The sequence below is a fragment of the Parasteatoda tepidariorum genome, chromosome 3 (genome assembly GCF_982258835.1).
Source record: "Parasteatoda tepidariorum strain Cologne lab strain chromosome 3, Ptep-v5.0, whole genome shotgun sequence".
Taxonomy (NCBI): Eukaryota; Metazoa; Arthropoda; class Arachnida; order Araneae; family Theridiidae; genus Parasteatoda; species Parasteatoda tepidariorum.
Window position 1 is genome coordinate 46,291,365 of NC_141757.1, and position 25,617 is coordinate 46,316,981.

A 25,617-nucleotide genomic window follows, 5' to 3' on the forward strand; every position below is an offset into this window, starting at 1 on the left:
TGATGAATAATAGTTAAGTGATGTATTGATTTTATTGAAATTACATACATTTGCTGACTTGTGTGCTCAATATAGGCTTATAAGTCATTGTCAAGTAGAAAATACAGATAGAACAATTCAGAGAAAGACATCACAAAGAATACATCCAGGGTTACGGCGGGATTCGAACCCGCTACCTCCACGCTTAACAGAGCGTTTGGACCAGCGATACCGCTCGGCCAGGGAGGCCCCAACGTGATGTATAGTTGAGATATGTTTTTGTTTTGCTGTATTGACGAACTTCGTATAGGAAGCATAATTTTGATTATCTATATTGTTATGTACTGATACTTGTATTTATATTTATTGTTATTAATGTATATTAATGCCATCGAGATAGCAAAGACTATTCAAGCACACCATGAGATGTGATGTCTGTTGAAGATATGATTCAATAGAGGATACGACACCAACCAACCGCTATGTATGTATTGATGATACGTACTTGGGTAATGTGCCCATTTATTAATTCTTATTTCTAGGTGACAAGGACCAGAAGGCTTACCACCTTAACGATCCTGACCTCATGATGAAAGGGTAAAGGGCCACTTCGGCCTCAGGCATCCTTTCAAACAGACACGACTGCCACCTGTAACCCATTTCGATTGCAATAAAAGCAATTTTACCTTTACGTAAATCTTATATTATATTAACAGATCGCATTATAAACAGTTTTATCTTTCTTCATTTTCAATCTTTATAATATATAAAAACAAAATAAACAGAAAAAGAATTTAGAAGAATCCGCAAGCATGAAATAAGCCATACGCTCGAACACGCTACCTGGGAAGAAGGTCGCTTCTATATCTTGACTCTTCCCCTTGACTCTCTACCTCTACTCAGTTGCATGGGCAAACGATATTTTCCTCTTCAATATTATTTTTGGCATAATTAAAAATATGTTTTAATATTTTCACCACGCTTTCGTTAAGAACTATGTCGAATGTACATTCATGTCCATAAATTAAGGATAATGAAGTTCAGGCACAGAAAGAGACAGAAGCCAAACAAATTTGACTTATTTGTAAAGTCTACGTATTAAACAAAAGGTAAAGAGCAAAAAAGATGATATATGTTTGACATAATTAATAAAAATTGCGATTTTACTCCCTGGTGCAAATTTCAGAAAAGAACCTATTTACAAAAAACAGTATAACATGGTTAGTATGATGGTTAATACGGAGTATGTCGCCCGGACGATGCAATACAGGCCGTACAACGCCTAGGCATGCTGAGTATCAAATTATCAATCTGATCTTGGGGAATATTACACCACTCATCAAGCAATGCCCTCCGAAAGTCCGGTAGACAGGTGGGAGGGGGTTGACGGGCTGCAATTCGTCTGCCAAGCATATTCCACACATGCTCTATTGGATTCAAGTCTGGTGAGTATGCTAGCCAATCCATACGGGTGATATCCTCCGATTGAAGGCATTCGTCTGCAATGTTTGCACAGTGAGGACGGGCGTTGTCGTCCATAAACAGAAATTCAGCACCTATGGCGCCCCGAAACAAACGTACATATGTTGTTCCAGAATGACATCCTTATAGATGTGGCCTGTCATCGTTACACTCTGAACATGCAGGTCAGTTCTGGAACCAAGAATAATTCCTCCCCAAACGAGCAATCGTGCACCACCGTAACGGTGTCGTTCAATGGTGTTGTCTCGGTGGTAACCGGTACTTGGCGCTCTCCATATGAAAGTCCGGCGATAATCAGACTGCAAACTAAACCTGGACTCGTCGGAAAACATCACACAAGACCACTGTTGCGGTGTCCACAATGCATGCTCTCTACTCCAGGCTAATCGCAGGCGACAGTGAGTTGCGGTAAGTGGAACACATCTGACAGGCCTACGAGCATATCGACCAATGTGCCCTAAGCGTCTGTACACGGTCTGCCTTGAAACTGTCGTACCGGTAGCTGAAGGGAGCTGACGAGACAGGTCTGATGCTGTGCTCCGTCTGTTTCTTTTGGCAGTAACTGCCAAATACCGGTCTTCATTCGGCGTTGTAACTCGGGGAAGACCTGTGCTGTAACGTCTACTCACATTACCATCATCTTGGAATCGTTGCCAAAGCCTGGAGATGACAATCTGGGTGATTCCAAGTTCCTCGGATACTTCCAGCTGGCTACGTCCACATTCCAGTCGTCCAATGATTCTGCCGCGTAAAAAATCATTCAAATGCTTCCTTTGTGCCATAACTATGCGGTTATTGCACTGAAAGGCTTTTAAAGCGCTTGTGAACAATTTTACTTCTTTGTCACCATTCCTTATATACCCCTTTCTTACACTCGTCATTGTGACGTACTACCAGCGTCATCTAGTGGTTTCCTGTAATTTGCATATTCTTCTTCAGGATGTGTGTGATAATTCTACAGGATGTGTGTGATAATTCCGTGCGATTCTGAATTATCCTTAATTTATGGACATGAGTGTAGTTTTAAGAGCAGTTCTTTGAGTTTCAAAACAGTTCCTCGGCAATGTTTTCGTAAGAATATCAGTAAGTTGTCCGTTGCCAGAAATATGGTCAGCAAGGAGAACATTTATTGCATCTCTTATCTAACATTATGCTTAGTTCTTTGATAATATTCTGGGCTTGTAGTTAAGCAAACAAGACTTTAGCCATCCATCTTTAATAAAAAGATGTCGTTTAGTGGTGCTATGTCTGTAAATAGCCATTTCAGCCTTATCACATCCTTGGTAGCTTCAGATATGCCTAAGGACTGTTGTCAGTGACTAGTCCACTGGTGGAGTCAGTGGAGCTATCTAGCTGATAGCTCCACCACTACGTTTAAATACCACACCAGACACTGATTTGCGAGTGCTACAATCATTTGCATAATCGGCATTATTATATGCTTCAGAGATTCCAGGCTTGAAATCTCTTTGAATCGATATTCCGAAACTAAATGTACCTATGATATATTTCAAGACTCTCTTAGTAATTGACCAACGTGATCAGCATTCTCTAGAAATTGTAAACAAAATGACATTACGAATATGTTTGTTCAGTTAACCGCAGCTAAATGCATCAGATACAGCCTGTTTGTAAGGAATTTTCTTAGAATTTATCCATCTAACATTTTTGTCTTCCCCTTCAAGTTGATACTTCTTAACCGGTGTAGAGACCTGTGTGATTTGTAATAAACATTTAAAATTTCTTTAAAACTTCGGTAGCATAATTCGGTTGTATAATAAATTTGTCATTATCATCCAATCAGGGCCGGATTTAAGCTTGGTGGGGCCCTAAGCTACTGAAAATGATGGGGCCCTTATAAGTTCAATTCCATTTCTATACACCTTAAGTAAACTGTCACTATTTTTTATTGTTGAGTATTAACATTATATTATTAAAAAATTTGATAATATTACTTTATTGTTAAACATATTAATTGTGATGAGACTATTATGAAGAACCTTTCTTTTATTGCAGATATTTTTTGAATTAGGGGAAAAAGTTACAAAAGAAACACATTTTAAGCACAGAGTAAAAATTTGTTAAATATATAGTGGCCCAGCACGCCAGAGTTTTTTTTTTAGATTCATTTTGAATATATTTAATTTGCAATTTTTAATGATTTTTCGCGAATTTTTTTCTTAATTGTTTTTTACGTTACAAAATCTATAAGACTTAGAAACATTAAATTTTGAATGTGCGTAGAAAGTATGCAAAGAGTTAGAAAGAAAACAAGAAAATACAATTTGATTATTAGTTTTATTTTTTTTATAACCGCCGTTGAACAACCGACTCAATTTTGAGTTTGCGCCTTATCAACCAGGCTTTTTATTAGTTTATTTTATAACAGTCATTGCACAGCCGACCCAATTTCGACTGCTAATATTCAACTCCGTAGCCTTGTCATTTTGAACCCAATCCAGAAGACAAGGGAACTGCTAGATTAGTACCCAGAGGTATTTATTTGTTATGAGAGCTTGGAGGACTTTGTGACCCCGACAGATTTAACATGCACCAGTCACCATTTTATACATGGGTATTCTTCTGCCGGCTGGATTCAAACTCCCATTCTCACGAACACGAGTCCAACGCCCTGTCAACCAGGCTCTCCCGGCCAAATTTATTAGTTTATTTTATAACAGTCATTGCACAACCGACCCAATTTCGAGTTCACGACTACTAATATTCAACTCCGTAGCCTTGTCATTTAGAACCCAATGCAGCAGTCCCTGGAGCAGGTGAGGGCCGTTATATTAATACTGTTTGTAAAATAAAAAGAACATTTCGTAAGCTGATATTATTTAATTGATGTTTATATTGAAAATATTTCTTCATTATTTTATTTTTAATTATTTTAAGTACATTTGTTAAATTTTAGTGCAAGAAAAAAAATTGTCATTATTTATGTAAATTTTTGGCTTACATTTTTAAGGATTTATTAAAGGGTCTATTAAATATCAGAGAGAATAAATGTCATACGGGTTCAAAGCATCAGCTCTGCTCTTGATGGTGTATAGTGGCTAGGATGTGAAAGAGCAACTGTCCCGGACATCCAGACAAAACGAGCATTCAACATATCAATGGAACACACTAAAGCTTTATATCAATTAGCAATTAGTTTTAGGTAATTACAATTGTAGAGTAATTATCTTATTATAGAATGAAATGTTTTAAAAGATACCCACAACATTTAATCAACGAAAAACAGAACCAATATTGAAATCTTACGAATTTATTATTTTTAATTACTGATAAAGTTTGTGACAGAAAAAAAAATTAAAGCCTGATAGATTTCAGAATTTTAGAAACACCTTCTAGTTATACTATTGAATCAAATAGGTTTCGATGTCTTTCATCCCGTTCTCTTTAGTGATTCAGCATATTTCGATATCATTTTTGTTTCGTTCTTAATTAATATTAATTTGTTTGAGACAGTTAATTTGTCTCTTTTACTACATTTTCGAGGAGTTTAAAAATATAATATTGAGGATTTTAACTGAAATGAAATTTGCTTTTTTTGTATGCCTCTTTTATTACGTCATCATCACACCCACACGCAACTGTCTACTCTAAATAATGCTATATAGAATGAGATAGCAAAACAAACATGTGTTGTTATTTAAATTCTTCTTCAAAAGTATTAGTTAATTTTTTTTTTTGAACTGACAATTTCTGTCCCTTTTTTAGACATTTTAAAGTGCTATTTAAAACTGCTGCATATCACATAAAAGTATTAAATATATCATTTGTACAATTTTAAAGTAAAATAAAAGGGAATCCTGATCCTTAGAAACAGATATTAAATAGTCTGATGATCGAATGATGGGGCAAAAAAAAACTACCTTTTAAACTAAAAAATTGTTTATTTATAAATAATTTATTAATACTCAAATTGCTTTAAGGATTATATGTTCCCTACTAATGACAACGAAGTTTTTTTGTTTTATTCAGTCATTTATTTATATTTATTATGTCCGACAATGTAAAAAAGGAAAAAAATGCCTTTTGGGCTTCTGAGGGCCCCAGCTCCGAATAAAACTTTAAAAAAAGAGGGAGGAAAGTAGGATATGGGGGCCCTTGTCATCTCGGGGCCCCAAGCTACAGCTTATTTAGCTTATACGTAAATCCGGCCCTGCATCCAATCTCTTTATCCTTAGGTTTAGGCAAAAGTCTTCACCTTTATAAGTTACTTTAAATTCTCCTTGCGATTCTTCAACCTTCAGAGGGATTTATAAGAACTATGTCTTATTTTTTCTTCATTCATTGCAGTGTGCCATTCGAAGATATTATCTCAATTTATTGTTTGGGAGAACTTTCTGGTTCCATGTGTTCCATAAAACAACATACGATTAACCTTTCAGGTGCTTTTAAGTTTCGTCGATTTCTCAATTGTCTCGTTAATTGCATCTCCCCATTCGCTGATTCTACGTAATTTTCCCCTAAATCGATGCCAGCTCAATTCAATATTGATTGGTCGTTCAGATATTGATGCAAGAGTTTGGATGATGCTACAACCCAGCAGCTCTGGAAAACCCAGAGTTAAAAGTCGCGATATGGTCGAAGGTCCGACTGCAAGAATCCTCCCTCTCAGACACGAAACCGAGTTAATTAAAACATAATTTGAAAAAAAAGGGAAGATGTTTATTGATAAGGAACCTTTACAGAGAGCAAAACAATTAAGAGGATTAATATTAAGACCATAAAACTTCTGCCTGAAATATTGGAATTATATTTTCCCGCTTGCGGCTACCCCTTTCTAAACTTTGAGGGTTAAAAATCGAAATCCGTCGAAAAAAAAAGGTATGCTTATTTATAGAGAGTACGTTTTTATGCCTGCTTTCGCAACTTAAAATATCGTCTGCACTAATTAATTAGCATATTTAAAGTTAAAACTCTCGAATCATTAAGGTTTAATGCCGTGTGCGGAAAATCGGATCATTGGATCGAAAATTATTAAGGTGTTCGCTTTCTTCTTTTGTGCTCTGTGTTCTTCAAGATGGCCTATTTCTGCGTTGCAAATGTAAATGATTTCAAAATTAAGTATTTCAGATTGCGATATTTTTATGGAATTAGTTTTAGATGAAAGGAAAAGGTTGCTAACTTTCCTGGGATGTTATTTTATTAATCGAGACAATATGAAATTTTTCAACTTTGCTGTTTAAATTACTCAATTTGTAACCAGTCTTTCTGGGGACATGCTTCAACTGAACGAGAGTTTTAGAATATTTATTTTAAAAAAATATGTTCCCTCGGTTTCCTATAGAATAATTTTAATTGGCTTCACAGTAATTTTCTAACTGAGCTCAATTATAAAGGCGACTAACTTGATAGTTAAGTTAGTCGCCTAATCATTAAGATGTGATAAAACAGTTGCTTCTGAGTCTATTTAAAGTCAGAAAACTAACACAAAATCGAGATAATTAAGATGAATAAATGTCCAATTCAATGACGTATGAACAGAAAGTTCTTTACTGGGAAGCTCCTCTAGCGCCGTGTGATGTTTCTAGCCGCGGGTTGCTGTGCAATTCTCAATCCTAGTGATCCGCTACTCTATCTCCCATTTAAACTTTGCACTTATTTTTATGGGATATTCTGTTCTGTATTTATAGCAAATAAATATTTCAAGCACCGTTAGCATTTTTTGCTCACGTACTTTCCAACGCACCTTGGGCAGGGTTGGTGACTACATTAAAAATATTTATGGTGTTTTATGGGGGGGGGGATGAGAGAAATAACATAGTACTATAACTTTTGACCTAATAATTGGATTTCGATCTATAGTTGAATACAATCTTTATCCTCTGAGGTGGGCAATTCAAAATATCTTTAATAATTCGAGCAAAATATCAATGAAGTCACGAAAAGTTCACTTCTTCAAGTCGTGAAGATCGTATTTGGCTATGTTTAAATTCTATAATTATTTCACGAGTTATTTAGGACTAAACGTTTTCTTATTTTTACTGTTTTTGTACATCCTTATGTAACAGTTTTTGTGTTGCTAAACTATACTAAATCTCTTTGTGAAATACAACTTGAATGAAAAGTGGTGGACTTTTTAATTAAAGAAAACTAAACGATATGCAAATACCCTGCTGTTTGTGAGCAGCAGTCATTTTATTTCCTAAAAAATTATCACAAGAGTTGTTGTCTTGCTCTCACAAGCATAGACAGTCTACAATATTCTATAGCAAATTTGGGCAACACCAGTTCTTATGAACATCGTAGAGAATTCTTTTCAAATACATATACATAACTTATTTAAATAAATCTGCTATTGAAAATATAGTTTCATTTTGAAAGCCTCTTCTTTAGCATTTTTTCCACAATAACATCACAACACAAAAGATACTTTAGTTTGTTCAACATTTGAAAACACCATATGAGAGATAATATTAAGCCTAAATTATATGAGAGATAATATTAAGCATCAAAAACACAACTCTGGTTTAGAATGAATAATTTTTTTTATTGATTAACATGGGTATCGTTATTCTCTGAAACAGTCCTCGAGTGACTGTGTTATAAGTTATAACTCAGTTCAGAATGAACAATTTTATAAATTGATTAACATGGGCATCATTATTCTCTGAAGTAATTCTCAACTATCTTTATAACAGCCCAGTTTATAAGATAATGAACAAATTTTTAAACGAATAAATGAGCATATCAATATTTTTTATAATCTCAATTGACTGAGTTAAAACTTAGTTTATAAGATAACGAATATTTTTTTTATGCTGATTAATACGAACATCAATATTCTCCGAAGAAACTCTTAAATGAATTTGGTAAAACTCAGGTAATGCGATAATGAACAAATTTTTATGCGAATTAATATGAACTGCAATATTTTCTATAATAATACTTAAATAACAGTATTAGAACTCAGTGATAAATTTTTATATGGATTATATGGTTATATTTCTCAGTTTCAGATTCGAACTATATACATAGTTTAAAGAAGACACAGTTTTGATGTTATGTGCTTCAAATGCAAAAGAAGAGAAACATTTATACTCAAAGATACATTTATAAAGAAACAATAGCCTATAAAACAGACATTACATTACATCTGATACCATATTTTATGAGAAGTTCGTGATATTATGTTTTATCATAATATCACGATATAATAACTGTTCTGGTATCACAGAAATATTTGTGAAAATGGGCGCTTTTTGTTGTTCACGCAGCTGCTTTACATTATGTGATTCACTATATCTTTTATTGAGGAAATATATATTAGGATTTGATATGAAATCAGTAGTATTGACTAGATTCTGTTTCAACTTTTTCAGCTCAACATCTATCAAAAATCTCGCATTCATATCTACAAAATATAATATCTTAAATTTTGCCATAAAAATACTTGTTCGGATATATATGACATAATATATTTAACGTAATTATAAAAGCATATAAAACAAATCAAAAGCATTAACAAATAATTAATAATACTTAATAATAATTAATAATAGTATAATAATAATAATTAATAATAGAAATTTTAAACTTTGAAAACGATTTTTAACAGGTATTAATAAATTATCAAGACCTGGAATAATTTCTAATTTGATATCGCGAAAACAAATAATAAAAATAAATAACATAATCATCATTTATATCAAGTAACTACACTATCTGACTAGAAAAAGTACTTTTTATTAAAATATAAATGCTTTCTAATATTTTGATCTTTGAAATTTGATTTTCTTCTGAAAAAAAAAATAAATTTGAACAATTGAGTTGAAATACATGCACAACTATTTGACATACAATTTGAATACAAGGCTGTTGTCTTAATTACAAACGAAATAAAATTAAATGCTAATAGATTTTGCTAAATATAAATAGCATAAAATGCACAGATAAAGAAGAAAAAAAGAGCATTTAAAAGTACTCATACACGGGAGAAAAATAGGTTTTACTAGAATTGTGATTGCAATATTTTTTTTTTATATTGCTCATTATTAATCATATAAGTAAAAAATAAAGATTTTCAGGTAAAAGTAAAAATAAATGCAATATTGAAATATTTATAAGTTGATGAAAATCATAACCAATGGCATACTAATATAGTTGTTATCAATAGCTGTTTAAATTAATGGAATATGAACTGATTACGAAATAAGTAAATGGGAATTATAAAAATTTTTTAAATAAAAAAAAAAAAAATTTCTGCAATAATTACGTTTATTAAAAAAAGCTTAGATGTAATGTTATTTTAATTTTATAAATAAGATAAAAAAACACAAATCTTAAAAAACAAAATTTTTTAATTTCAATGAGAAAAAAAAAATCGAAATTGACAGTATTACTTAAGTTAAAATCACAATTAATTAATTCGGGAAGTATTATTTTTCTTATTAATTACTCGTATTAGATAAAAAAAAATATTTGCCATATAATAAAAAATTTACATTTTATGGTTTATTTTAGAAATAAATAAAATTAAATCACTACATTCAGAATTGAAAAAAGATTTTGATTTCTTCAACAATTTTAAAATTTGTTGCTCATTTTTGATATACATCAAATAAATTCATTCATAATCGGAAGAAAAGTTCTCCGATAAAAATTTTTTTAATAATTCAAATTTTAAGGTTCATTTTTGGTGTTAATTAAACTAAATTAATACAATCAGAATTAAAAAAAAAGGTCTTAGTTTAAATCCTTTTAATAATTCAAAATTTATATCTCATTTTTGACATTATTTAAATTTAATTACTACAATCAGAATTGTTTTTTTTTAAAAAAAAAGTTTTTACTACACTGTTAGAAATTTCTCGAAAAAATAGTTAAATAACAATTCGATTAATTGTTATTTTACCATATTCAAACAAAATAGTCAAATAACCGTAAATAAGATGATATTCAAGCTGCTAACTGTGGGAAAATCCTTTTATTAAATGCGTTCACCTAATACGGTTTTAACAATCAGAATTTTATCGCTCCAACTAAGCCCATCTAATGCAGCGACTTAGTTCATTTCAGTTGCGTACATATAATAACCGAGAGGGCCAATCTGTCAACTTCAGGACCAGCAGAACGTGTGTCCTAGCGTAGACACCGGAATATTTCCTCCACTCCCCTCAACGAATGATGAGTCTCCAGGGTCCTGTACTGTCCAATATGTGTCCTGTACTTTTCAATACTTTACTAAAGCCTAGCTCCTCTGTCCAGTTAAATTTCTTTTTTATGGTTTTGAAACCATGCTAGTTGTAAATGGTTACAAAACCGTATAGTTTTATTTTCATGGTTTTGTAAACATGCCAGTTATAAACGGTTTGAAAACCGTAAAGGTAAAACATATTCTTTAACGCAAACTTTACTGTGAATTGGATTAACAGACCGGTTAATTAACCATAATTTTAGAATAAAAATTCTAACAGTGTATGGGTTCTGTAAGTTCCTTATTAACACTAACATAACAACTATATGATTATAAGACAGAATTCAAGATTAGTAAATGTATTTTTAATCTTCTTGAAAGACAATATGTTCCCAATTCCACCATAAGATCAGAAAAAGCAAACTTTTTGAGTTTAGTTGTAATCAATGTGTTGTAATATACTACATATACAAGCAATAGGCCTAAAGACAAAGTAAATTAAATGCAAATAGTAAATATTTCATTTCGAAAATAATGAAATAAACACGCGTGTCATATGAAAAGGACATAAATTATGTTGAATGTGAATTTGATAATGTTCTTATAGTATACACTAGAAAAAGAAAGACTTTTTTGTTATATGAAAAATGCATAAAGACTATGATAATGGAATGTATAATTTGTAAAATATAGGATTTGTAAACCAAGTACTACTTAATAAGTAATTTAATTATATTTAAATAAATAGAATATAAGTCTGTAAAAGTAGCAATATATATTCCTACAAAGTTCTGCCACAATGAAAAACATTAGGGATGCACATCTTGTCTTGAGATATTGTTTTATTGACAATAATATCTCAAGATTTATTATCATTTTCTTAAGAAAAATGTTTTTTCTGAAACTAGATAAAATATGTGGAATATAATTAGATATTTTACCACGTAATTATAAACATAAAAATAAGAAAAATTATAAGATAACGAATAAAAACTATTCAGCTCCATTTTGATTTAAATCAGCAAACATAATAATTGTTTTAAAACAAAAATAAGAAGAACATTTTTTCTTGTTTTACTAATATTTTTTCTTCAAAATGAGAATAATAAATAAGTTGTAACTGATTCCCTAATTGCATAAAACGCGATAATTTTAAGAAGGTTTCTTTACCGCATATTTAAATGCTCTGACGTGCCAAACACTTTATAGCAAAATTTTAAACGAAAATAGTTTTTGTTAGTTTCTATTAAAAGTATTGCTAGTTTCATTTAAGCAAAAATATTTAATGGTGATATTTAATTGATGGTTTAACAAATGGTTAGCTTTCTATAAGACTTTCCGTAATCACTTTCCTTAGCATGTATATTTAGACTCCTTGTGAAAAATATGAGATCTTAAATTAATATTTAAGGAAAATAGAACTTGTTGCTCATTTCACAAATTAATATTTGAGGAAAAAACTAAAACATGATAAATATTTAACGAATTTCTACTGATAGAAAACATCAAAAACGATTTGAATGCCTGATTTGGAGGTGTTTCGAATTCGGAGCCTTTCAATTTTTTTCTGTCATCTCCGGCAAATAAACAGGTTTTGATGTTTTCATTTCCGCTCTCGTCAGTGATGTTATATTCAGTCGTTAGATTTCTATAATGTTTTTTTTTGTTGAAATATTAATTTAATTCCAATAGATATTGTACTTTTATGACTTTATTATTTAGGACATGGCTCCTAAGTGTGATCATTTATCACGGAAGATTCAATTGTTAACTCCTTGTACACACATTTAAAATTACGAATTAATATTGGTAGATTTAATTTTCAATAAATGTCTGATTGGCTGTTAAATATCCTTCTTATTAAAATAAATTTATAAAATATGCTGCCAAGATGAATTTCTCTCTTAATCAATAAAATAAGTTCTCAAAATCTAGTAAATAAATTTCTATATGTTGAGACTCCACTGTTCAAACTCTAGATTTCAATCACATTAATTTCTTGCTAAGATGACAGCTAATATCTCTGTTTGATTCAGTAAGATCGTAAATTAAAATTTTTATCAATTAATTAATTTTAATTAGTGAAATAAAATTAAAATCAAAACTATAAATTTTTTAAAAATTTTAGATCCAAGGTTGATTCAAAAAGAAGTTGGCAGTTTCAAGAGAAATAATATTTTGGTTTGTAATGATCAGGATACAAAATGTTTACTCTCAAACAAACATAAAATCAGGAATAGTGAAAACATGTATACTACAAAAATCATTAATGATTTCTCTTAATTTAACAGAACATTTTATTTTCCTATTGCATGGTAAATTGATTCAATTTGAAAGGAAATAGAGTTCATATTAAAACTACTTAATTATGTCAAATTTGAACGATAGTATAATTTAGAAGTACCAACCGTATGCTGTAATTGTTTACCAGTATTTTTACTAGTAAGCAAATAAATTTTGCCTTGAAGTTGAAGTCAAAGGTAGTAGAGTAGCGGCTAAAACCGTACTTTACAATCACTGATATTGACATAAGATCTTTTATAGCCTTGCAAAAATAGAAAAGTTTAAACTCTCGTATAAAAACATTTAAATTTTTGCGTTTATACAAGTTGTTCTGTAATTATCGCTCTAAATGTATGTTTTCAAGACTCTTTGTAAAAATTCAAGACAAGAAATATACACTTAAGGTCACGAGATAAAAGGTAAAGTGATAGAGGGAAACAAAATTTTTTAACAAAATCTGACGAATAATTATGTAAGACGGTGTATGGAAAACAAAACCACCTTGATTAGTTTAAGAAATTAAAAGGCATTTCCTGTTGTTGTTGTTAATTTACGTCGCACTAGAGCTGCACAATGGGCTATTGGCGACGGTCTGGGAAACATCCCGGAGGATGATCCGAAGACATGCCATCACAATTTTGATCCTCTGCGGAGGGGATAAAAGGCATTTCTATGTCTTACTTTAGTTTTCACTGTGAAGTCTAGTTTCCTTTTCTTATATCCTGCATTATTTGGTAACGACTCGTCTTATTCTGGTAACGTTTTCGTTTTCCCATTCTTTTTAATAGTGATTTATGAACTCTTAAGTTCTAAAAGCGGAGAAACCTGTACATATTTTACTCAATAAACTTTCTAAACGAAAGATATATTTACGAGTTTATGAAACTGCCACTTTCTTTTTGTACAATCTAATCCAATAAATGATCTAAAAGGAATAGTTTTGCCACAACAAATATTACCATAATCTAATCTCCCAGTTTCACTATTTGAAAGTAGAAAGGATTATAAAAGCAGATATGTAATCCTTTACAAATTTCATCAATTAAGTGACAGACTTTGATTTACTCTCTGAATTTTCAATGAGACATATCATACCGGGATTATTGCTATATTAATGTAGTTTTACAATGGTCATGGGAAAAGTGAATTAAGTCATACATCAAATGATCACTAATTTCATAAAAGAGGTTAAGGAAATCGACAATAGGTATCGTATAACTTGTATTACTGCATTTAGCTTGAATTTATATTTGAGTGAGAAAGTTTTCCGTATCTTCAGATGCACAAAATGACATTTTCATCATTATAAGCTCGACCAAATTATTTAGAATGATTATCCATTAGCATAGAGCTCTATTATATACTCTTGAAATTTTAAAACAGTTCAGCAAATAACAAGTGTGGCAGCCACACTCAAGAGATATTGGCAGGAAATATAGCCTTCAGAGTTTTGGCAGCGTGAACTAGTGTGAGAAATGTATAGTGCTAGTAAACCCACGTCACAGGAACCCATTGTGTCATATGGTTCACTTTTTCAAGCGTTTTCTCTAGGGTCCGTATGGTTTCTTCGATATCGTTATTTACAATGGTCAAATCGAAGAAATGACCATAAGCCTGCCGTAACAGTTCACTTTCTTTAAATAGCCTCTCCAAACTTCCATCAATCTAAAACACAAAGCAATGCATATATGAATCAAAAAGGCAAACAAAACGCTTAAATTGAAGTACACAAGTTAATTTAAAACTCTTGGGCAACAACGAAAAGGTTATGGAACACTTGGACTCTTCAGATCGAAGAATTCTAGTGATAAATAGCTATTAAAAAATAATCCTTTTTTTCCCATAAGATTTGTTATTGTTGTCGTATGCCACTTGTCAACACTGACAAGCCTATTTTAAGGTAAAGGTGTGCTCTTCTTCTTGTTTTCCAGTGGCGCCATCTATGACCAAGAATTCAACATCTGTTCTTTTTTTCGAAGGCTTTATCGTTATACAAAATAACGCTTTTCAGTGAATATTATGCTATTTTAATAACTTTTTTTAGTAATTACAGTAGTAATTCAGGCCTGTTCGTCTAAGTTTCACTCATCTTTATAAAACATTCACTATGTCAGGCGTGAAAATGGCGTACGCAAAATGTCAAGAAAAGTGTCAGTTTTGGAAAAATAAAAAAGGTTTATCGAATTTTACAATGCTTTAAAAGTTACTCCGATGCTACATTATTTGGAAAAATTGAAAAATATGCAAAAATTCAGAATTCAATCTGAGAGTTCAATTTAGAATAGACAAAATTATTGATTGTTATAAAGTAAAATAATTTTTTTTCTACACGTTAGAATGTAGAGTTTAAAATTAATGCGTTACTTGGAGTTTAAGACACTCAAATTGTAGCTTTTTAAATTTTATTTTCCTTGGTGCCAAAAATGCTTCAAACTGGTACGGATCAGGCTGTAACAATATTCTAGAAGAGAGTGACGTGAAGCAAGGTTCTTTTTGCCGCAAACTCAATAGAAATAACCATGGGTGAACGAATTAACTGGTTCGAAATTTAAAAAGTAGGTTCAAGAATTTGATCGGATATCTGTCTTTAATAGAAGGATAGAGCATAAAAAAAAACTTAAACTGCTTTAATCCTTTCTAGTGCAATGCAGCCAATCTGGCAACACTAATTCAACAAATGTTACAAACCACTAGAAATATAAAACTAATTGCTTTTAAACGTTTGGCAACCACTATTCGATAAACAACAAACAGCTAAAGTATGTCGCTTAACTTTGAACGTGCTGTTTAAGGCCGCACAGGCTAATGTCTTCAATTGAATTTTGCTATTCCGAAATGGTGAAAAATACATAAAATAGCTTAATATCAAAACTCAACGGATTAACCAAGCAGATTTAATCTCCGATTATGGTTCAATAGACGACGGAAATGCATGTTTTCGCCAAAGCATCTTGGTAATGTTTCAGTCTGTCCTGATGATACATCAGTGATGACGATTATTATCTTGGAACTTTGATATTTCTTTAAACGTGACAATAACGGTATTCTAAAAAGTGCTTTCACAATAAGTTCTGAAATGTCTTGTGATAAATATCGAATTTGCAATAATTATCGTCAAAGAAAATTTCTCAAACACTACCTCCGGAATTATCAAGAACAAGAATGATAATGTTGAGAGCGTTATGGTTAACGATAAATATCGAATATAATATTTTTTTCAGCGATCAATTTCGCGTGGATTTATTGTCCAATATAAAAATAATGTAAATTGTAAGAATATTGCCGAATATAAAGAGATACTGTAAATGTGCTGTATAAAATGTTTTTTTTTTTTGCTTTGATGTTCATTTTGTCAAAATAAGCATAGCAGGGAGAAAGGTAATAATAATCTTTTGAAAAATTTGGACGTGTTTCTCTTAATTTAAATGAGATAAAATGAATAATTACAAAATTAGCAATAAAGATAAATATTAAATAATAGAAAGTTGTCAAAAATTCGAAATCTTACATCTTGCATGTTTCCTAAGGAAGGAGCTGCAATGAATACGGTGTAAGGAGTGTATTCGGATGATCTTAAAATCTTCAATGCCTAAAATAAAATGAAATGAGAAAAAAAATTATATTCGTGGAAAAGGATAAACGAAATCCATAATACCGTTTTCAAATCAATTTATCGAATTAAATTTTAGCATTACATTGCACGCAAAATTGTAGGTTCGAGTCTATTCAAAATACTTTTAACATAAAATAACCAAAAATGTTTTTACAGAAGAATGTTTAATCAAAATGAATTAATTGAACAAATCTATTCAATAATTATAGATAATTATTTAAACTGTAATACTTCGAGTTTAAATTATGTCTACTTGAACGTAAATAGTCAGAGTGATTCGATTAAGTTGAAGTTACAGAAGATCCGCTACAAAAATTTGATTGGTTCATCTAAAAAAAGAAATTTTTTTAAAAAAGTCATGGGGTGTAGAAATTAGACAGTATTTTATTCGTTGAAAAGTAATCTCAATAACCTGGCCTTTACCGTCGCAAGGGCTTTCTTCGTGCACTTAGGCCTTAGTCAGATGAAATCTCAAACTCAGGCTCGGGTTCCAAAAAAAAAAAAAAAAAAAAAATCCTATTTATTTCGTTTTACGGCAGACTTGTATTTAAAATCTTCCTGAAAAAATGTTAGACCTAGAATATTTTAAACATATTATAATTTTTTTTGCATGTTTTTGTTGAAATACTAGTTTTCTAAAGATCTTTACAGTTTATTTTAACAATGAGATAAGTTGTTGTTTAGATTTTTTTAATAAAAAATAGTTACTTCCTTTTTATTTTAACAAGATGGTAATATAATTATTAAAAGAACATAATGAAAACTTTAGTTGTCTAAAAATCATTTCCACTCTGACAGAGATATGAAGCTTTTGTTCGTGTCCAGCTCTTTCCGAAAAAAAAGTTTAAAAATTTGCAATCGATATTATGAAGCGATTAAAAAATTTCTGCATGTTCTTATCGAAACTCGATTGCTGTTCTACTAATAGCGTTGGATACGGTGAACCTAGTTTGCTTGCAATTGACTTTAAGGAGACAATGTCTGGCACAAAGAAGAAAAGATGTTTCGAAAATTTGTCTCTGGAAAGGCAATCGCATCTGTAAATCTTTAGGGTTACGTTGCTTCAGTACATCCTCAATGTTACGTTACATCAGTACATCCTCAGGGATACGTTGTATCAGTACATCCTCAGGATCACGTTGTATTTGGACAACCTTTAAGAAGGATGAGGAAGTCTGGCGACTAAAGGGGACATTTTCTTACAGTTGCTTATTTTAATGATTTGCGGCTTTAAGACAATTAAAAAAATAAAACAAATAATTCTTTGTATTTTACACGAAATTCGGTAACAAGATAATTAAAAATGAAATCACTGTCTGTATTTCATGCGGTTTTTCACAAGACAGTTTAAAACGTATTCTCCAAATTTTCGATGTCGATTTGTTTCAAGCAAAGAGTGCCAAGAAAGCTTCAGTTAGTTGAAAAAGGAAATAAAATAATACTAATACTCCGCATATTGGATATAAAAATTGTTGCTAATATATTTTATTGTTTTTTTTAAATGTAAATTAACACACCAATGTTTAGTATGATGAAACATGCTAATTGAATTCCAAGTGCCATTTTTCTCTCTCCAAAAACTCCTTGTTGTCATAGGTAAATATAAACCATTTATTGTTTGAGTAACATAACTATCAATCTTTTTTGAAAAAAAAAAGTACTATTCAACTTAATTTCAATTTTAGATACATGAAGCTAAAAAAAATTGAATCGAATTAACTTAAGCTAAAGAAAAAAAGCTAATTACTTGAGGTTCAACATCTAGTATAGCCATTTTTCCTTCAGCGTGTAACTGTCTTATGGTTTCTAATTTAGTGCCATACATAGCTTCTTCATGTGTGCCGTATTCAAGGTATTCATTAGCAGCTATATCAGCCATCATTTCTTCGTCGGGATACAAAGAAATAGTTTTTTCCGTTCTCTTCACCTTTCCTCATCGGCCTTGTTGTATCTGATGATAAATGCAATCATATAAAGGCATTTTTATTTGCAATCAATTAAAAAAGAAAATTCAACATTAGTTTACTTTTGTCTATGCTTATGGTAGATCTTAAAAAATAATTTCACCAACAAATTAATTGAATATTACTATCTAGTGTTAACACAATCAGTTCTCTCAATGGGATATCTGCAAGGGACATAGTGTTGATATCTAAATCCTGATAGGCTGTTGAAACTTGGTATTTGTTTACGTTATCAACTGTTCTTCCCATTTTAATTTGAGAAAACCAGCCCGTCAAGTACCAATTCTCTTAAGATTTCTCATTCAGATTCATTTCAGATTACAGATTTTTCTGTTTTTATCCATTATTCTCGGACTGTAAAAAATTCCCGTTCTTTTTATAGAATTTCTTTGTACATCCGAAGGTTTAATGCTGTTTTGTTGACAAAACAATTTTTCTCTGTTTTTAATCCTAATCGTAAACAGATTACAATCGACAGTTCAAATTCTAGTTTTTGTCATGCAGTTTTACGATAACTATTTTTTTTCAAATCATTTTACGATTATTTTCTACATTTGCTCTTATTGATCATCAATTATTTAATGGTTTGGAGCATCGTATAAATAAAACTGCAATTCGAATTTAATGTCAAAATGATACTCTATCTGATTAAATATATTTCTTCAGATATAATTTTTTGGTAAATTAAATTGCCAGACATTTTTATATGGGTGGGCTACTGTATTTTTAAACATTTTCACACTTTAATATTATTTCAATACGCAAGACTCAATAAGAGAAATACAATTAAGGATTTTTCGTCATACTAACATACTAGAACTGTGGTAGCTCAGATGACAGAGTGTTAGCCTCCCAAGGAGGTGAACCAGATTCGAACCTCAGTGTTGACAGGTATTACGAATGCCACTCCGGTTCGTACTGACATAATTATTTTATAGAATTTTTTGTTAAAATAACAGAGTTTGTTTGTAAAAACAACAGTTCTTATCTGGTTAAAAAACAGGTGTCTGCTTTTAGAAAACAGTATTTTTCTGAGAAATAAACGATCCATTTACGTGTGATTGCCACACCAGCTGATAGTATTTTTTCTGTAAATTTAAATATTTTTTTTTACAATTTTATTTTGTGCAATACTGATGATATTGTTATCACGAATGTAAAAATAGAAATAGATAAATTAAATATTCTTGACATAAATACATTAAAAAGCTGAAGAAATTTAGCAAAAAATCACTTACGTGGAATTGGATAAGCGTACTTATCAGGATGATGGCTGATGAGAGTATTTTTTATGTGTCTCCTACCAACACCATGAGCCCCTATGAAACGAATTATAGGAATTAAAAATTGATTTAGAACGCAATTTTTAAAAAGAAATATTTAAAGAAAAAAATTTACCTAATAAAACTAAAGTTTTTCTAGTGAAATTGGAAAGCTTGACCACCTCTTCGTAGGTGACAACGTCGAGCTGATCGAAAACGGCATTGTGCTTGGCTAAGTATTTGTCTTTAAAATGTTTCTTCTTGCGGGAAAATATTGAGCAATTCACTAGATGGAGAGAAAATTCATCAGATCGAATTATTTTTCAACCAAAGTTAAAAACGAAAATAGAAAGGTATGATATAGCATGAAAATATATGAATAAGAAAACATAAAAAGTTCTCGATTTTTTGTTTTGTTTTGGTTCATAAGTTTTTATTTCTGTCACATATTTTAAAATTAAGTTCACTATAGAATAATCACTTCGCAAAAAATATATGGTGCGGTTGTTGCTTATATTCAAGCAGCTTTCTTTCTTTTTTTTTTTTTACATGCAACACTCTCTTGGCACAATAAAAAATAAGTTCGTGCTGTGTTTGATTCCTGATAAACCGATCGAAATTCATCGCTGATAAACGGAAATAAGGGAATTTTATCTGAATACACTTTCAAAAAGTTTATGTCACCGTTGAACCATAATATCGGTACCTATATAACCATAATCTCAATCAGTACGGTGCAAAAAGGCAGCAAACTTAAATGGTAAAATATTTATAGCGCAATGGTATGTTTCTATTTAAGTTCGACCATAGAATCGTGCAATCAAAATTAGAAAGTTCGATTATATGGTTCAATTTAGCTCCATATTTAAGTTGGAGTGGATTTGAACGATATTAAGGTTCAAAACACTCCATGATTACAGTGTATTAAAATCATCATTAAAATGCGTGTTTGAAACGAACATTCTCTTTCAACAGATAAAATAAGTCATCTTAACCCATCATCCATAAATTCCGGACTAGGTTCTTATAATCAATACCGATAATCAAAGTTGGAAAAACATTTGGCCCAAAAGCTTTAGTGCTTCAACGATATTAACAAAATAAAAGGCTTTCTGGTCGAAATGTTAAGGCTTAGAAATATGAAAACTACTTACAAAAAAAACGCTTGACCAAAATGGTGAGAAAGTAGAAAAAAATAAAAAAATGCCAACGCTTTGAAAAATAAACATTATTAAAAACAAACGTTTCTTTGTATTTTCTTAAACTAAAATCCTTTTTCAAAAATTTATTTTTGAAATAAAATTACAACATTTCTCATTCAAACTTTCTAGACCACATACATGAAGTGTAGATTTAATAATTTTCATGACCTTGCGAACAAATAATGCATTCCAGTTGTTTTTAAATATATTTAAGACATTTAATATTTAGTAACAGCATTTAGAATTTAGCATAGCGATAGAGTTTTTAATCATAATATTTTGAGTTATATTCTAGAGAAGGATGTTAGTTCTTTTAAATTGATGTTAAGTTCTGAATTTTTTAGAACTCAAATAATGAGGGTAAGTAAATTAGATCAAAGCGTTATTTATTAGCAAGTTGTTTCTTTTTCTATTTGCCAATTGTAATTTGCTAATTTCTATTTGCTAATTGTTTTTGAATTTGCTAATTGTGTAGGTTTCGTGTTATTCATTATTTGGTTAGTAAACTGATAGCTTAATTGCTATTATGAGAAAGACTAGCTTAATTGCTATTATGAGAAAGACAATCTTCTAATTTGTTAATCTTTAAACGTAACTTATGCAGGAAATAATAAAATAAAGGAAGGGAAAACGGGAGAAATAGGAGAATGAATGAATCATGAAGAAAAAGGAAATAAGGGATCAATTGAAGATATAAAAAATGGAAACAGAGAAAGAGATGGAATCCAAGAAAGGATATTTTCTAAACTGAATAATTGATCAGCTGACAGAAGATAACGCGTATCAAGAAAAAAAATTCGATACCAATACACTCAAGGATATATCATGAAAGCATTGGTTCGAAATTTAAAAATTTCAAGTGGACAAAAAAATGTCATTGTGATCACATATTTAAAAAAAAAGAAGTAAAACCGAAAAATATTTAAGTGTCATTCAGAAAGAAACGTAAATTTTATATTATTATTTTTTGGGGGGTCAAAAACATAAGTCTAATTTTTTAAAAGCATAAATTTATTAAAAACAACTGTCAAAAAATATTTATAAAATGGAAAAATTAAGTCTCCTAAAATTTACTTGGATACCTCAAAACGATTCGATACAAAATAACCCCATCTATTCATTGTGTTGAATATTGAATGTTACATTTATTAATTAAAGTATGCGCATTTATTAATTTAAATCCCGGAATTTGATTCGAGGATACCTAAATGTTACCTTTCAGAATATTTTATTACTGTGTCTAAGCATTCTTGACATAGAAAACTAAAAACTTGTTTTTACATGTATGCTTCTAAAAAAAATATAAATAAATTAAAATTTACGTTTTTGGTTTCGTTAAAATGAAACTTAACTCTTATTTCAGGAGACCTAAATGTTTTTTAATTTGACTAAAATATTTTTGGTAGATTTTAATCAATTTAAAATTTTAAATCAAAATTTTATTAAATTTTTTTTTGTGAGTGTAAGTGATACACTTACCACTCCTAGAATTCTATTACAACTTCAGACCATTAATAAACGTATCCGAAAAAAGGGGACAAATACAAAACTAGACAAGTAGGTGTCAAGAACAGCTGACTTGTTACTTTCCCAGGGAACGTCATAAATTAGAAACTTTTGTAGTTACAACTCTCTCTCCTCTCCGACATTTTCTACCATTTTTTTTTTAAAATGTCAGTTTGCTATCCCTTAATATTGTTAATGATCCATTCTATTCTACAGCGCCAAGAATAATGATTTGACTTAATACTCGCATTTCCTTTGACGTTTCGAGTAGGTACTACAACTTCTTTTTTTTTCTTCTTCCAACTGAAAACGGCAATTCTCTTTTCCGATAAATTTACGCAAATAGAAAAAAAAAAAAATGATGGAAAGACAGGATGTTGTAGTTTTCCCGAGAAGTGTATAATTAACTCAGCGAATTGTTAATGGTTTAAATATCTGTTAGAGAATTTTGAGAACATTTGTAATAATTACTTTCATCAGAAGCAAATGAATTACACATTTTTTTGAAAAAAAAATGTAAATCTCAGAGTAATAATAATAATAAAAAAAAACGATAAGAGATACCATGTTATTTTTAAGTAAGTGTAATTGATAGCTGTCCTGCATAATTGAGGAATAAAGCAATAAATGTTCAATAAAGCAAACAGAGAAAATAAAAAAGAGAAATAGTTTGTGAAATGCTATATCAAAAAAGCATGCATGTAAAGTGTGCAACAAAAAATAATTACCCTGAATAACTTTTGATCTAATGATCGGATTTTCATGTTCCAGGATTCTATCTTAATGGTTCAAACAAGTGGCCTAAAACATGCTAATTAATTAGTGCAGACGATATTTTAAGTAACGAAATCAGGCACTATACAGACGGAATAACTAAATTTATTTTTGCATAGGATTATCTTTGGTTAAATAAAATTTAGAGTTGTGTGCAGGAATTTCTTGTTTCGCTTAAAAAATTCTCGAGACATGGCGATATACGCAAAAAAGTAAAACTAATATTAAGAGGTCCAAACTTTTGACAGCATTCCTGGCTCAGTTATTAGATCCATATATCCCAGATTACAGCTACCTCCTATTTGGGGGGGGGGGGTTAGGAATATGAATTCGTCGAAAACAAAAAGGCGCTTTTGTGTCCGACTTCGTAACTTAAAATATCGTCCGCACTACTTTATTAGGTTATCTGAGGTCACCACCGCGAATCATTAAGATTGAGTTCTGGTAAGGAAAATCTGATTATTAGATCAAAAGTTATTCAGGGTAATTGGCTTTTTTTAGGATTGTACAGCTAAAACAAATATCTAGAGTAGCCTATGTTTTTTCAACAGATTATAGGCTGAATTACGAAACTCTGTACGGTATAAAAGGTAAAACGTCTACGACAGAGATGTTTGCACAAAAAGTTTCAAAATCATAAAAAAGGTTTTGCAAGAAGAAAATAAAATGAAGAGCAAATTCTTTTAACGTCATTGATAACTGTGAATGTTGATTTTAATTGTAAGTTGTCAAAAAGGGAAATAAGGGGCTACGGTAGATATGTGGTCAACAAGAGGCATATTCTTTTGAAGTGAGCAGCAAGATTTTTAAAAATAGAGAAACTTTAATAAAAATTAAGGAACTTTTTATTGAGCAAGAAGTTAACTTAGCTGGTGGTCGCCCACAAATTGCTTTACAAAACAGTAGACTCTAATTTTTTTACATTTCTGTATTGGCATCCAGAAATAAACAAAAGTATCTTCCATTTAAACCTTTTTAGCATAATATAGCTAACTTAATCAGCAGAAAAATGTCTTTTTTTAAAACAATTTTTTGTCATAATAGCGGAAGATTAGTAATTTTAACTCCTTATAAGCATACAATTTATCGTTAATATTAGCAGTTTGATGGTAAACTGAAAATTTATCGCAATAACGTACTTTTCGCAATATTCTGTACTCGTTATATCGAACTTTTACTGTATATTTTACCAATACTATTTAAAATGTCTAGCCCTCACCTTGATACAAACTAATACATAGTAGCCTAAGTTACTTGCTTATTATTTCTCTAGAATTCGAAAATAATTAATAAAGGTTTGTTCGCATAATACCAAACTATGACTTGAGTTGCTCAAAACAAACCTTGTTCGTTCTTTGAGCTTTCGATGGCCAAGCAGGCTGTTCTCCACTCCTGAAGCTCTGGAGAAGGTATGAGTCCGGCCGTGCCGTCCGATCCTTCCTTTCTCGCCTGCCACCAATTGTGGTCATCTTTGCTGATGATTTGCAGAATATCACCCGTTTGGAATGCAATACCAGCTTGTGCACAAGGGATTAGGTCATCTTCGTTGGGATCATAATCAAATTGAGCTCGAACATAGATCTGGAAATGACAGAACATCCAATATAATAGTCCGGTCAATTATTATACATAGCTATATGCTAAAACGCTTATTGTAATGGAGCAAGATGTAAAAGTGAAAGGGAGAAGTAGGTGTAGGCGTGAAGCATTAAAGCAGAGCAATATATCGTGAATAACAATATGTTTTTAATATCGTGTAAACGATATTTTAAAGTGTATTTATGTAATATATAGTTAATTGAGTACGTAATATATGAGTTAATTTGACAACGATGTACGTTGAATACGATAACATAGAGATACTTACTGAAAACAATAATATTGTGACAGTAATCAAACACGATAGTATGGAGGCAATGGTTGAATTCGATAATATCGCGATACTTATCGATGATCCAGTCATGAGCGGGCTAGTTTCACTACTTTTTATATTATAATTAAAAGTTTTTAAGAAAAATTAAAAAAAAAACTTATTTTTCACTAAACAAAGAAAAAAAATTACCCAAGATAAAAAAATAATGTAAATTAGTGAAATGATGAAAGATCCCGTTGCATTATTAAACGTCGTGTAATATCGCTATAAACAATTAAACAATGCTCAGCATTGCGATATAGTGTTAAATGAATGGAATATAGCGATGTATTGTAATTTACATTTCAATATAAAAGTTGAAAAGTCTAATCTGTAAAAGTTGAGAAGTTTAAAATAAAAGAGTAAAATATTTAAAAATGATAAAGTGAAAGATTTCAAAACAAAATTGTGCGGAAGAGCCTTTAAATAACGTAGAACAATTTTGTATTCGCACTTTTGAAGAGCACAAATGCAAAACATTGTTTAAAA

The 25,617-nt window shown here is 30.7% G+C and overlaps 1 protein-coding gene across 1 annotated transcript in view; it reads right to left on the reverse strand.

Moving 5' to 3' along the window:
- Positions 1 to 13,673: 13,673 nt before the first annotated feature.
- The window catches only part of LOC107447019 (peripheral plasma membrane protein CASK), a 622,119-nt gene continuing 610,175 nt past the window's right edge, over positions 13,674 to 25,617 (reverse strand). Inside the window, 7 exon segments of the mRNA XM_071178929.2 lie at positions 13,674 to 14,560; positions 16,404 to 16,484; positions 18,256 to 18,396; positions 18,398 to 18,459; positions 19,711 to 19,791; positions 19,871 to 20,020; positions 24,560 to 24,797. Coding sequence (XP_071035030.2) covers positions 14,381 to 14,560; positions 16,404 to 16,484; positions 18,256 to 18,396; positions 18,398 to 18,459; positions 19,711 to 19,791; positions 19,871 to 20,020; positions 24,560 to 24,797 — 933 coding nt within the window. The 3' untranslated portion in view covers positions 13,674 to 14,380.